General features: G+C 48.8%; 1 protein-coding gene across 2 annotated transcripts in view; it reads right to left on the bottom strand.

Annotated features, from left to right (window-relative positions):
• Window positions 1-13,996, bottom strand: part of NXPH1 (neurexophilin 1) — a 281,566-nt gene extending 267,570 nt beyond the window's left edge. The window contains exons 1-2 of one of the 2 annotated variants that reach the window (XM_070615773.1): window positions 12,453-13,996; window positions 11,430-11,593 (exon numbers count right to left, since the gene is read on the bottom strand). In XM_070615773.1, coding sequence (XP_070471874.1) covers window positions 11,430-11,483 — 54 coding nt within the window. In that variant the 5' untranslated portion in view covers window positions 11,484-11,593; window positions 12,453-13,996. Of the gene's footprint in view, window positions 1-11,429; window positions 12,205-12,452 lie in introns of those variants that run through there. The other variant, XM_070615774.1, reaches the window with a different exon arrangement.
• Between the last annotated feature and the right edge of the window lie 833 nt (window positions 13,997-14,829).

Here is a 14,829-nt window from a genome sequence, read left to right as displayed (position 1 = left end):
GAAAGTATAATGGATCTCATGAAACCCAGCCCATGTTTTTAACAGTTTTACATCAAGTATTGAGCAGCATCAGAAATGTATGCAGCTGGTTGGTAAGTTAGGGCATTGTTTCTTATTTAGAAGAGATGTTAACACAATAGTTCAGTAGCCATCTTTACAAGGAGAAAAAAAAGTATGACTATTCTGGGTAAACTTCAAGTGAAATGGGGGGAAAGAGGAAGAAGGTTTTGAAAATGTCACTATGGTTTTTGGCCATGTGTAATTCTCAGTCCAATATGGCAAGAGAAAAGAGAAATTTCTTCATCCCAAATGAAAATGCACAGCAAGGAAAAAAGTAAATTCATAGTAGGCTTATGGCATGTCTTGGAAATCCATAAACCAAGAAACAGAAATAAGAGAAAGAAAAAGTCTTTAATATATGTTTGGAAGAAGAAAAGAAAAAGGACCTCCAATTTTCCAATTTTTCCAAATTTTGCCCACATTTATGGAACACAAGAAGAGATTTATTTTAATAATTCCACTATATTCAGAAAGTCTCACTTTTATGAAGTTTGATGCTAAATTAAAACCTCTATTCATTTCCTTCTTCAAAGATGCATAAAAAATATACAGTATACACAACTCTAATAAATATGCTATGTTGATCATTTTAAAGAAAATAATAAAACAATATTGGATGGGTTTTTCTTTCCCATTTGCGACTTCGTGGTGACCCATGGATCTCTTTGAAATCTGTTAAGTCAATAAATGCACCTTTCCTAAAATTTTGAGATATATTTGGATGTTGCCTTGAAATCTTACAATCAGTTTCAAAACTGGTCAAGTACATAAAAAAGGGGGCATCCTTATGATTAGCACATGAGTGCACAAAGACGGATGATAAATTTCCAGCACGTTGTCAAACTCACTCAAAACAATCAAACATTTCATCGAACCATTTACAACTATTGATTGCACACCAAACCTGACTTTATATTCTTCCTGTTTTAAATAGATGTGATATTTTACAAGGGCTTCACAAGTAAGAGATTGTGAATGTAAAGCAGTCCATTAATTTTATATAAGCTGTTTTATATACCTGTGGGCCTCTAATAACATTCAGCTACAAGGTTACAAGGAGACGAACCATTTTCGAAAGTTCAGTTGGAGAGGGTGGCATATATATATACGTAACTACAATTCTAGCTATCATGCCAGTAGTTCCTCTTTACCAAATTTGCTTTCATTCTATAGCTGAAAATACTGACATAAATAGGACAACAGTGCAGTGTCAGGTACCAGATTCCTATCAAGGAAATAGTACTGTCAAACCTAGGATGGAATTTCAAGGCCAACAGCTTACGAAAACAAAAGAATTTCCCACTAAAATTTTCCATGGAATTTTTCAAAGAGTAGATGTACAGATATATATCCAGTCTTGCTCTGCTCTGTGTGTGTGTATGCGTGTTTAACCAGTAAATGAAAAAGGCTCTTCTAAGCTAGGAAATTTTCTCCAAGCCCTTCTATCATAATTTTTCTGGCATAGCTTATCTTAGAGAAGAAAATCTGCGCCTCCTTCCTTTTAGTCTGTGACTTTCAATTTTATTAAAATTCCTGCCGGTTTGCAGTGTGACGTCTTTGTGTTAGCTCTGGAAGGCCCTGTTCCACTATGTGTAAATGTGTGCATTGTGATATGTTAGGGGCAGGGAGAGGCAGAAAAATGCAGGGCCTTGCAGCTGTTTCCAGCTGGCTTTTTCTGCTCGGCTTCCTGTATCACACCACAACTTTGCCATGCTAAGCCTAGTGTACATTTCCAGTGAGTGCCTAGCCTGGCCTTTTATTCCACTAAGTGAGTACAAGCTAATAAATGTCTTTTTCACTTTATTGAGATTTCTCCTTAAAAAAGCATGACTGTGGGGTCTGGTCTCACAGAGATAATCTTTTAGACTTGAGAAAAGTAAATTAAAAGGACATTTCTGTTAATATCAAAGCAGGCTTATTACTTCAATATAAGCACTTCCTTAATTTTCCTCAGCGTGCTACATAAATATAAATAAAAAGGCTCTCCACTGGATGTATGTTACATATATCTCACAGAGTTTAATTATAAAGCCTCTAAAAATGAAGATGGCAGGAGGAAATGATGCCAGTAGATCATACAGCCCTGGTACTATGTTGGCTGGCTGTCTCAGTCCGCAAGGAAACAAAGACACTCAGGTTATCACAATACACCATGAAAGGCCAGGCTCTGAGGGAAAGGAAATCCAAGTGGAGAAGAGCATTACTATTACTTCAGGGCCTGGAAATCCACAATTTTCTATTTTATGCTCATTAATGTTATTACAAATGCAATTGAGGAGGAGTTAGTTTTATTTAAGTGCCACACCCTATCTTCTCTGCAGCAATTGATCTGCTGTAATAAGGGAGGGGCATGCCAGATGAAGGCCAAGCACTCAAAAATACACACAGAGAAACACACTCTAACATATACCTCAATTGACCCTAAGAACTATGGCATTGCAAGGAACAGTGAAGCCACCCGCACAGGAATACAAGTTTCCTCCCAGCAGCTGCCCACCAGGGATGTCAGGCAACTTCTAAGAGTGAGAAAGACTGCCAGAGAGTGCCGGCTGCAGACAGCAGGAGAAATGGGAAAACTCTGTGCAATCCAGCAGGCTGGACCCTGAACAGTTCAGTGACTTCAGTGGGTGGAGGTGGGACCCATTCCCAGCCCCGGAAAACTGCAGCGGGCTGGCTTGCAGGCTAAAGGCCAGCATCTCGCCTGGAGAAGGAAGAAGGCCCGTCTCACCCACGCCTTCGAGAATACCCTGGACGCGTTGCGCCTAAACCTTCCCTACCCTTCCCTTCCTATCGAAATCTCGATCTCTCTTCACCTCCAGATTCGTTCTTTTCTCGAGAGCTTGACTTCCTCCAAGCTGGCTTCTCACACGGGTTGGTGGAGCACTAACTGCCAGACCTCTGTTCCTTTAATACTGCGGGGATTTGCAGAATCGGGTGCCCTGAAAGGACTGACTCTTACACTGAGGCGAGAGAAACGGACAGAACTTCCCGACCAACCTTCGCCTTTGACACAGAGAACCCCTAGCGCCAACGTTCGGTACTCTGGCTTATATCTGGACCAAATCAACGCTGTGACCGCCGCCAAGGAGGAGCTGAGCACACTTTAAGTGACCGCAGTGTCCGCTCTAGACTGCTCCGAGAGGCCCCGGGGGACTGTGGAACTGCAGCCGGAGCAAGGGACTGGGGGGAGGGGAAAGGGAGGCGGGACAATGGTTATGTATGAGTGTTTTGGAGATTGTCTGGGAGTTTGAGGGGTGGGGGTGGGGGGTTGGTTGGTTAGTAGTTTTGCTAGGTAAATAAGGAGAACATCTCCCCACCCCACGCCGGGGCTAATAATGATAGATTCCATGCTGCATCAGGCCCCGCGCCGGGAAGCCTAACCATGGAAAATAATGAGGTTGCATCCCCATTCATCTGCATTAAAGGCGAGCCAGGCACTTTCGATAGCAAATATATCGATTCCCTTGCCCGGGCCGTGGTTTGTACTGCTCGCCGTGAATAATTACTGCTCTTTTAGAAATTCATAATAATTAGGACTTCCCACCCCCCCAACCCGCGCGGCTTTTTAAAGGCGCCTGATCCTGGAGGGCGTCTTGGAGGCTCCAGCAGTGCCCCCGCTAGCGGGAAATAGGGCAGGGGTTTTACTCCCCATTTGGTTTTGCTCTTGCGAGAAAGTTGACTCCCTTCTCCGCATCTCAGTTTCCTTGTCTGTTAAACCATGCTTTTACATTGTTAAAGACGCTTACAGCTCTACATTACACAATTCACATTTCCGTTTGGGGGGAGGGGTAAGTTTAACGAACTGTGCGAGAGAATAGAGGCAGGAGAGGAGAAAGTGAGGGAATGGATTCACCTCCCCTCAGGATAAACTCTGTGGCAATCACGTGACGCCGCAACCGGAGGTGGGGATCGGGTGCACAAGAGAGATTCTGACCGCAGGAAACACTGAGGACCTAAAGATCGGAGCTTAGTGCTCCCGAATGACTGAGGCAAGGGGGTCGTTACAGTCGCGACTGGGCAGTAGGGAGGTGTCTGCAGAAAGCGCCAACTCTACTTCCAGAAGGACGCAGACCGCGCCGCGGAGTGGGAGGGAAGCTGAGCTGCTGACCCCAGGCGGGGCGGAGCCTGTGGCGCTGTCCGTGGTTCTGAACAATCGGTCTGCGGGCCTAGACTTGCCAGGCCGCCGGCTACGCCCCGTTCATCTCGGTGCCCGCGACCTCTCCGAAGAACTGCTGCAGTCCTGCCTGCTGCCCCAGGAGCACCAAAGCTCAGCAGCGACGAAGAAAAGTTCCCTAGAAGCAACGCTTTGGTGTGACGGCTTGCGGTCCAGACACGAGAGGGCTGCACCTGTGTTTTCATAAACCAGTTGGGATTGCTCGAGGTCACTTGAGGCTGAAAGCAGAAAATAGAGCGCGCAGCTGCGACGGCGGTGACTGGGGAACTTCCCCGGGCCCGGAACACTTTGTGGCTTCGGTCAGAGGACTGAGTTTCCGAGTCAAGGGTACGAAGCCCACGTAGAAGAAAGTTTCTTGCTCCTGACTGTTGAAGACCACTTGAAATGACCTTTAAAATCAATAGATGGGGAGGGGATCTGAGACGTAGGGCGGCGTCTATCGGGAGCCCGCCCCCACCCTCCGCTGGGGAGAGGGCGCCCAGCCTCCCTTTGCGCCCTTCGCCGCTGCCTCGGATCCTTCCCGTCAGAATCCATTAAGGTGGCGGGGATGATGGGCTAGGTTCGGCCGGAGTCAGGTTTAACAGGGACGAGCAGAGCCCCCACGAGCCAGTTTCTAAGGAAATACTGGGTTTTTCTAAACAGCAATTTGTCTTATTGTGGGAGAAAGAAACAGCACAAGAAAAGCCTCTTGGTTCTTCATTCTCATGCAGATGAAGCGATGCGCTGTGGCTGCGGCCTGTGTATCCCCTCCTCATCGTATTTCCGGTTTGAAGAAGTAAAATACCCTCACTAATGTGGGAAGTAGGAGTGAGAGAAGGCTTTCGGCTAGCTGCGGCCAGAGAGGCACGTGCTGCACTCCCGCTGCTCCTGGGACCCCACTGCTCACACTATCCCAATGCCCGGGCTCCAGTCGCCACCTCGCTTTCCACCATCCGGAGCCCTCTCTAGACGCCTAAGGAACTTTCTGTACAAAGGGCACCGGGCAAGTGAATTCTCTCCGCCCCACACACTCCTGCCAGCCTCACCTCCATATCAAACAAAATATACTAGGGAAAGCTATTTACAGAGGAGGTAATTAGGTTTTCAGCCCGCAGCAGAAGTGTGGCGCGCCCATCAGAAGTTTAAACAACAGCCAGTAACCCGCGAGGGCAGACTGCAAACTTGCAAAATGCGCAACCGCGCTGCCGGGCGCGCGGAGGGGCATGAAGAAGCCGCCAATATATATCATCTCAATAAAAAGCCGCTCTTGGAAAGCTTGCATAGTAATTGAGATGGGCGCTCTTTTCTGATCTGGGTTGGCATTTCCTCATCTCGAGCTGACAGAGCCAACTCAGGAAATTGCTGGTAATATTCATCTGGGGAGCACTTTCATTAAACGTAATTCATTCGACTTTCACAATAAATTGAGTGACATCCTTACAGCGGAACCTTTTTATCCTTGATTAAGTGCTTGCCAAGCTTTGGTTTCCCACTTTATTGTCACATTCCTTCAAGCAGAGTCGTCAACATGCCAATCTGCAGCAGAAAAATGCGAGCGCCGTGTTTACCAAGCTCCGGGAGGGGTTAGTGCTGACAAGGAGAAAAAGAGCTGGTCGAGAGCTTGAGTATCGGATAAATCAAGACCGCAGCTTCCGGCAAACACGCGGCGGGACCAGACGAGTGGTTGCTCGGAGAATGCAGAGGAAGGCGAGAGAGCAGACCCTCCCAGCCGCCCGGCTGCTCCGGGAGGCCGCTGACCCGACGGCAGCCGGCCGGCGGCCTCGCCCGCCTCTCTCTATTAATTAAAATGGAGAAGACTGTTAAGGTCTTAGAAGGAGATCTGAAGCTCCTAAAGGACGTGGTCGCTTTAAGGGAACTCTTCTGAATCAAAGCAAAGCTAGGCTCTTTCTTTTAAGAAAATAAAACCAGTAAGAATTCACACTTCCTAACTCGCCACGAGAGCAGGCAAACTTTCAGAGCTTCCATCGGCTTTCTTTATGGGTGGAGAAGTGCAAGAAGAGTGTTATTCCTCATTCCCAGGATTCCCTTTTGACACAATATTAGCGCCGCGACAGCCAGACTCACTGAGGGCTCTTCAGACCCGGAAATTCTAAGCGAGGCTGGCAAACACCTGGGTATTTCAGGACTGGGCGAAAGGGGCAAGGCATCCCTTTGCCAATTGGTGGCCCCTTCTCCCCCGTCCCCTATAAAATCAAAGAAGCCCAAGACAGAAAATTGCTTATTTGAAAAAGCAATATCCAAATGCTTTCATCACTCAAATGCCCTTTTGAAAATATTGTCGACGGTGGTTATTACCCGGACAATGCTGTCAATTTCTGTAGTCTGCAGAAAATCTTTCCTCAGCTAGAAAAGTAGGACATTGGGCACCTATCTCAAAAAAATCAACCAATTTCCCTGCCACCCGATATATTTTTCACCCAGACAACACTTTCATTAAAGAGGAAATAGCCGTCAACAATTCAAAGCCAAATAGAAATCAACTTCACACAAAGAGGAGCCACGAACTTAATGGCTTTCTGGGAAAATACTGCTGAGAAAGTTGGAGCAATTCTGGTTCTCTCCTTCTAATACTGAAGGCAGTTTCCCCAAAACTATCACTAGAAGGCCCCAGACCACGGTAATCCTCCGGGAAGCAACGCAGAAGGGCGTCTGCCAAAGTGCTTCCCTCACAGCCGGGAGCGGATGTTCTGGTCAGTGGAGAGTTAAACATTTCAGGGAAATGCCTGGAATAGCAGCAACTTCTCCTCTCACAGAGCCCTGGAATAGTCTTGGGACAAATGAGTTCTCATTTGTGCTGCTGGAGCATAGATCCCTCCAAAACTCTAGGTTTAATCTTCTATCAGGGAGGCTGTTCTGGGGTAGAAGAATCGGGAAATGTGGTAGGGTCGGGGAACTTTTAGTACTGCATCCAAGAACTGGCCTTAATAAAGAACACTGAATAGCCACTGTTAGTTAAGTTAATGTGCTTTTCTTTTCAGGAATAAACTCAAACTGATTAAAATTTTCAGTGGGCAGCAGGCTTAATTTTCAAAAGATGAGAAGTACACACACCTAGGCCACAGGATAAACATTGGTGGTCTCTCTCCTGCTGCTTTTCCCTCAGCTTCCACATTTCTTAACAGCCACCTTCATGATGAGTGGAATTCACGCAAAGGGTCTGGCTACCAACAGTGTAGAGGTAGTAATCCATGAATATATTAATCACTTTTTAATCTCAAACAATTGGTGTGGAATTCACATTTTAAAGACACCCTAAATTCGAGGGAATAGATGACTCAAAATGTTACTTAAGCACAAAGTGTAGAAAGAATTTTCAATTCATGTCCATATTGGTTTAAAAAGCAACTAGATTATTAGCAATTTTAATTCTTAGCCGAATTGGTGGGAACTATAATGGAGGATGAGGGGCCTCTTCTCATTAAAATAGTACTTTAGACGCATGACTGATCACCATAACATCATTTAATCCCTTGTCAGCTTCTCTGGACTCAATTTCTGAGGAACTTTTTGTTGACGTGCCCCAGGAGCAGACATTAGATTCAATTCTCAACTCTGAAAATTGCCACAGGTGAACCCCAAACAGGATGCCTCAGCTTTCTGCTGAAAGGTGCTCTCTGTGTGTGCAGTGGCCTATCCCTCAGCTTGATCCACTGAGAATAACTCAATTTCGGACTCCCACTTTTCAGAGCCAGAAACCACCATTCCCTAGTTTATCCAGTGTATGCTTCAACTCAGTTAAAAAGCTGTATTTCTGTTAACCCATTATACCATACTGAAAATATCCTGGAGTTTGTCCAAAACTGACAGGAGAATAAAGATTTCAAGACTTTTTTATTTTTAACAGGTATTGTTAAGCCATAGATTCTTCTCCTGCTGAATTCAGACTTTTAAATCTATAATACACAACATTCAGTAAACAAATTTCTTTGCCTTTATTTTTAAAAAATGGTTTCCTGTCTCCCTACGTTTATGGGTAGAGTTAGCGCTGTGTTGATTTTTGAGTGTTTTAACTAATATGCTTCAAAAGGTAACTTTGCAGACACATTTCTAAATAACTTCCCATTGCAGTGTTAAAATAAGCTTCTAGTTTGAAATAGGACAGACCTATCTCTCAATAAACACAAGTAGCCTCAAAAATCCTCAACCTAGCACAGACATTCAAAGAGCCCTGGGCCAATAAACATACTTTGAAAACATTCATGACTACAGGCTTAAGTATGGAGCATTGATCTGCTGGATAGAGAAGCTTTTCATTAAAAATTCCTCCCAAATTAGGGAGTACTTAGGGCATTTCTCTATAAGCAGAAGCCTATTTTTTTTTAACATAGGAGATACCTAAACAAATCTTTCTCCCTGGACCTAATGTGGTGATTACACCTTGGGAAACATAACTGGGATTCCAGGGGCTTAAGGGAAAGGTGCACTGTGGTATCAGCTGGGAGACAATGCGTAAATAGAGCACCCTTCTCACCTCACTTGTGGTGTGAGCTTATAAAGACAAAAAAATTACTCCTTAAGCTCCTCCCTGGCTTACGTCAATTCAAGGGGGGGAAAAAAATAAAGTGATGCTTTTGCCACTTCTACCTCCTTGGAGCATAACTTTAAGCAGCTCCTGACAACCTGCATGCATCTATTGCAGTTCCTTACAAAGGTCTGGGATGTTCTGCTATAAATGAATGATAAATTCAGTTACTGTATCTGGTGTTTAATAAAATAGATGGAGAAAGAAGTCTTGGCCACTTCTTGGTCTGTCTCATTGCCCTGGAGCTTTCATCAAGGCTCTCTCCTTCTTTACTGTCCTGACTGCCCAATACACCCTCTTAAATTCATTTCCATGGTAAGAGTCAGCTTCCTGCTGCTCCATGGAAATAGCTCAGGATTCCGCTGCAAATAACCACGGGATTACAATCTCTGGAAATACTGCCTTGGGTCACAGCCACCAGCCTTTTGTTTTTGTGGTGCATGTGGCTTCTAATCCCCGACACACAAAACAACTTTAGATCGGAGAAAAAAGAATGGACCTCTAAATCGCCTTCTCTATTTTATTGTTCACATTTCGTATTGTTTTGAGTGAAATTGAAAAAATTGTCTCCTTTCCCTGTGTTGCCAAAAGGCATTCAGGTAATGAAGTCTGTAACTAAACGGTAATTGAATCAGCATAATTTGCACACTGAATGGTTTTCAAATGCTCCCAGTTTACAATTAAAGGAGAATTAATGCGCTTGTTGTTGAGAACGCAGCGCATTAGAATAAATCCAGCACTGTTGTTGTAATGAGTGGAAAACGGTTTAACTGCCAACAAACACATTTAAAATTTAACACAACGTATTGATTTCACTTCTGTTTTTGATAGATTATTTTCCAGACTATCGAAATACTTGCTCCAAGCAATAAACTGCACCACAGCCGCGAGCCTTCACCGTGTGTGTGAGCACGGTCCAAGGACGTAAGGACAGTCCTGAGGCTCAGGTCATGCGTAAAGGTGCGCAAAGGAGAGGGGCGGGAGGGTCTCCATGGTCGATGGAATCGTTACTATTCCCCCTCTGTAGCTTTCACTTTGAAGCCCCCCCCCCCCCCCGCCTCTTTCAATAAACAATTTCTATATTTCCTCTGGCCAAACTTTCTGCCCTCTGTTTCTGGGCTCTCAATGTCAGTGGGTTTACTGGACACAGGTGGGGGCAAGAAAAACTGAAGATGAGAAACAGGAAGGACACTTTTTGCATTCTGTCTGCGTTCCAGGCGGGGAAGGCACAGACTTCGGTGAGAGAGTCAGAAAGGCTGTTCTTTTGGATTGGCTGCCCAGGCTTTCACCTGTTTACCCCAAGGTGTCCTGTGGGCGAGGACACTGACGCGCAGCGCCCTCTGGCGTCCACGGTTGCCATGGTCGGGCGATAAAGGTCCAAAGACAGGCAACACCGAGGGTTCGTGGATTGAAGCAGAAACCCCTTAAATACACACACCCTCACACACATATGCGCACACACATGTATACACACACACTCACTAACATACACAGAGTTCACACAACTAGCAGCTCTGCAGTCACATGCACCAGGGCAACGGCTGGGAAACGCTCTCAATTGCAGGGACAGCAACTCTTTTGCTACCAGACTTGTGGGTTCTGAAGCCCTGAGGATTGAGGGACGGCAACGCCCCCGCCCCATCCCGTTTATCCAGCCCTGTCAGAGAGCTCAGACCGCCCAGCGTTCCTCGCCCCTAGTCAGAACACACGGAGCCCTCAGTGCGCTTCTGGGGCCCAGAGATGGGATATGGGATCGGTGCACTGAGCGCAACTTCTCCAGCTGGGTACTAGTGTCCCTGGCCCTCCCTGAAGCCAGACCCGAAAGATGGCACTCTACGTCTTGGCTCTGCGTGGTGCCCACAGCTACCAATCCATCCCCGCCACAATAAAGCGCTTCGCCCCCGCCCCCAGTTCCAACAGAGTGCAAAGTCCAGACTCCCAAAAACTCAGCTCTAGGAGGACTCAGACGGTGGCTTTGGTTAGCATTCTCTCCCTGACGACAAGGTCCGTCATTCCTTAATAAGGGGCTAGGCAGTGGAACTGGGGTTCAGTTATTTGATGGAAAGGAGAGATTGGGAGGATAGGGAGGAGGAGCTGCTACATATTTGCTGAAGCATCTCTGATCAAACCATCTGATATCTTGTGGTGCTCCTATCTGATAAACTTGTCCCGTCTGAACCCTACAAGTCGAACAAAGTTACCTGCACTTCTTTATGTGCCATATCTCCAAACTGGGGTCTAGGTGGGTGGGTTCACTTTCAAAGTCACAGACCTGGACAGATTCGTTCTCCCCACTCTACACTTCCATTTCCTTTCGTCTAAACTCCTTGGATGAACTAATGAGAGGTCCACGTCTTCTACCCCTTCTCTTTGCCCTCTCCACCCATAGAGCATCCAGTCCCCCTATCTCCTTGGTTTCTGGGTGTCTAGGGCGGCCTAGACCCTGTTCAGAATCAGGCGCAGAAGAGGGGGACCGGAGCGAGAAATGTAGGTGGGAACCCCGGAAAATCCCGCAGGGATCCAGAGACCAGCTTGCCAAAGTTGTTCCAACACAGTCGCTAGGAACGCTGCTCTCGCTGAAGTGGCTGTCTCACCCCACTCCCGCGCGCCCGCAGTTGCCTGGTCTAGCGGCCAGGGTGGGATTGCGGGGGCACCGGATCCGCAGCGACTTACCAAGTAGACGGTGGGCTGCAGGAGGAGAAGCACGTACCAGCACGCAGCCTGCATCCTCCCGCGTCTCAAACTTCCTCGGCGGTGCCTTCGCTGAGTCTTTGTTCCTTCAAAAACATAGATCCACCTGACATCCACTTTACAGAACAAGGAGCGCTCTCAGCAGCCTAGATACAAATGAAATTAGACATCCCATGACCACGCGGGCAAGGTTACATTTGGCGACCAAGCAGGGAAAGAGGGTCGTGGCGGGGAGGGGTGGACCAAAAAACCCGGGGGAGGGAGGTAGGAAAAATTGAAAAACGAGTAAATCCAGCGCCTGAAACCAGCGAGCGCGCGGTCCACAGGCAGGCGGGCGAAAGGGTGGGAGGATGAGGGGCTCCTTGCGCCCTGCGCTCCTCCGGTGAGAGTTCCCGTGCGGTGGAGACAAGAGGTGGCGGGGCACACAGAGCCGCGTGCAGGCTGGTTCGGAGCCCAAGCGTCTCTGGCGGCGAAACCTGCCCTAATGCTTAATGGCCGAGCGGCTCGGACTAAAGGCGGCGGCTGGTTCTTCGCCAGCCTTGGCAGCGCTCACACACGTACACACCAGCAGAGAGAGATGTAGAGAGAAAGAGAGAGGGAGAGCGAGCGAGAGAGACTGAGCGAGGGGGGCGCGGGAAGAGGAAGGGGTAGGTAGAGCTGACCAGGATTAGGTGCTGGGTGTCTCCTCAGGTTCGGTGGGGTGGGGGTAGGGAAAGGGAATGCAATTTGCATACAGGAAAGCGGGCTCAGTTTACCCATTGAGGCCCCTGCACATACAGAGATACAGGAGCTTACACGCACATCTCCGTCACTACTTTTTTTCCGATCCAAGGGGCACAGCCAGTCGCTAACTTCTAGAGTGAAAGCCTGCCTGGGTCTGTGAGGGTCACCCTCCAGGCGCACTCTGTCCCCCAAGCAGTGGCCCTACCTGCCGCCCCTTCATGGTGCCGCGCCACTCGACCCTAAAGTATCCCCTCTGGGACTGTGGAAGAAAAGGGTACGCACCGTACAGGACAGGAGGCGAATCCGGCGAGCAGGGATGGCTTTGGGCAGGCTCCATGGAGGAGCTACTAGGGCCTGGTGTCTCCGGCGCCCCGAACATGCCCTCCCTGGCGCTTCGTCTCCATGCTCGGGTGCAGACAGGTCCCGCGGCCTCGTCCAGCCTCGGTAGTCGGCGTCCCAGTGACCGGGTCGCGCTCAGTATTGGTTCCGTGGGAGCCTAAGCTTGGCACAGTTGAATACACGGTGCAGGAAACTTAAGAGGCAAGAGAGGGAGGGGGAAGTAGAGGAGGAAAGAGAGGAAGAGAGAAAGGGAGGGAGAAAGAAAGGGAGGGAGAGAGGCAAATGCACCGGGCTACTGCGCCGGATGGACTGGGACTGCCAGCGCTGGCACAGAGAAGAGCAGTCCAGGGCTCCCAGCTTCCCGAGGCCGCGGAAGGATGGTAGAAATGACTTAAGGGGAGGAGACTGGGCAAGTCCTCCAGTGAACTTGAGAGATAAGACACTAGCCTTTCGGAAGGAAAAAGCCACGAGGCAGTCGCAGGCAGTCCGAGTTTCTGAGAGAGGGGTGGGGTGGCGAGAACCTGGAGGCTCCTGGCGCACGGAGCCGCTGTTTCTCTACCCGAGACACTGGGAAGCCCGGGAGCCACTCGGGAGCGGAGTCGCAGGCGCTGTCCGTGGTCCTGCCCCGCCACTGGGGGACGCTCTGGAGTTGGCGGCGCTGACCCTGTGGCGCTTTCTCCTCAGGTCCGCCGCTCGGCACGCCTACCTTCCCGACACCGGCAATTACATTGGCACGTGGGTGAAGGACTCCTCAGAGACTAATTAACACCCCATGTAAATAGCTCCCGCTCCCAGGCTCCTGCGGTGTCTCTGGTGGCCGCAGCGCCCCCTCCCAGGAGGTGCGGGGAGGACTGCGACCGCCAGAGGAGTGGCGGGGAGCGTAGCGGGAAGGTGGGTAGGGCAGTGATGGGCGCAGGAATGTGCAGGGCTCCCCAGCCCACCTCGGGCGCCGACGCGGGGCTCCGCCGACCTGTGGCTGCCGGCCCGAGGCGGGGGCTCTGCGGACTGCCACCCATTCAGCAGCGACAGCGGAGAGGACTGGGCGACCTTGCGCTCTCGACTCCTCGAGGCGGGCTGGGCCAAGCGAGAGGCGGATTGGGAGTGGGGACGGCCGGCTGGTAGAGGGAGGATGCGGGGGGATGCTTTGCCACCTCCTCCCTCCTGACACCTCCTACTCAACCGGCGTCTCCCAGTCTCACCTCTTTGCTCTGACTCTCGCTATCTCTGCCTCTGTCTTTCTCAATCTCTCCCTTGCTGTCTTTCTCAGTATCTTTCTTTTTCTATCTTTTTGCTCCGTATTTCTTGGGCTTTATGCTTGTCCCTTGGCGTCTTTCTACCTCTCTCTGTGTGTCTCTCATGATTTTTGACTCTCTCTACTCTGTATATCTGTGTCTCTACCACACCCCCGCCACTACCTCTCAAACTTCGTCCTTTGGTGAAAGCCAGCTTCACCCATATCTGTTGAGATCCGAGGACCAGGCCCCTCTGGTGCCAGCCGCCAACGCCTCCTAACGTGCCCAGATTCAGTCTACAAGTCTGAGCTCAGCTGAGGGCATTTTTCTTACCCTATCTTGCCGGTTCTCCAAGCCTGCCCTTTGCCAGTCTGGCCCGGAATGATGTACACTGCACTATGACATTTGATATTAATCCATAAGAGTTGGGTTGAAATTTATCTCAGGAACCCGAGTTGGTGGCATCAAACTAGAATCATGGTTTTTAAGGAATCTTGGGGAGTCTTTGCCCCAAGCTCAGCTTCTGGACATCTCAGGCTCTACTGTGGCCACTTAGATGGGTCAGAGCCCAGAAACAATGTATGCTCTGCACAAGAGGTCCCAGCAACCATAGGTTGAATTCCCCTAGGGAGAGCTGGTAAGCTCCCCCACCCCCCAACATAGCAGTGACAATCAGCAGAACCACCCTTTTCTGGAGAAGATGCAGGAGGAGCCCCACTGAGTCCTTTGTCTGGAATCAGACCTCCAATTTAGATTCCCTCTGTAAGACATACCTGCCAGGCACTTTGAGGCCTACACTCTCCCTTCCAGCTAAAAATAGGTCTTTAAAGAGCAAGCTCTTCTAATCTCAAAAGTTGTACTCTGCTGCTGTGACCTCTTGGAATTCACTGGGGCATATGCAGAGTGAGGCAGTGGAGCACGCTATCTAATTGGGACTCTGAAAATGCACTTTAGAAAAAAATACACATTTATATATAGCATAGTTGCAATGTTATCTTAGCTATCTTCACCTGCCAGGATTTTTACACTCTTAAAAAGTTTAAAGAAGAAAAGTAAATGTCTTAGGGCACCCGTATCTGAGGCTGAAG

Source organism: Equus przewalskii, chromosome 4 (genome assembly GCF_037783145.1).
Source record: "Equus przewalskii isolate Varuska chromosome 4, EquPr2, whole genome shotgun sequence".
Taxonomy (NCBI): domain Eukaryota; kingdom Metazoa; phylum Chordata; class Mammalia; order Perissodactyla; family Equidae; genus Equus; species Equus przewalskii.
Note: the sequence above shows the minus strand (reverse complement) of the source record. Positions and strands in the feature narration are given on the sequence as shown.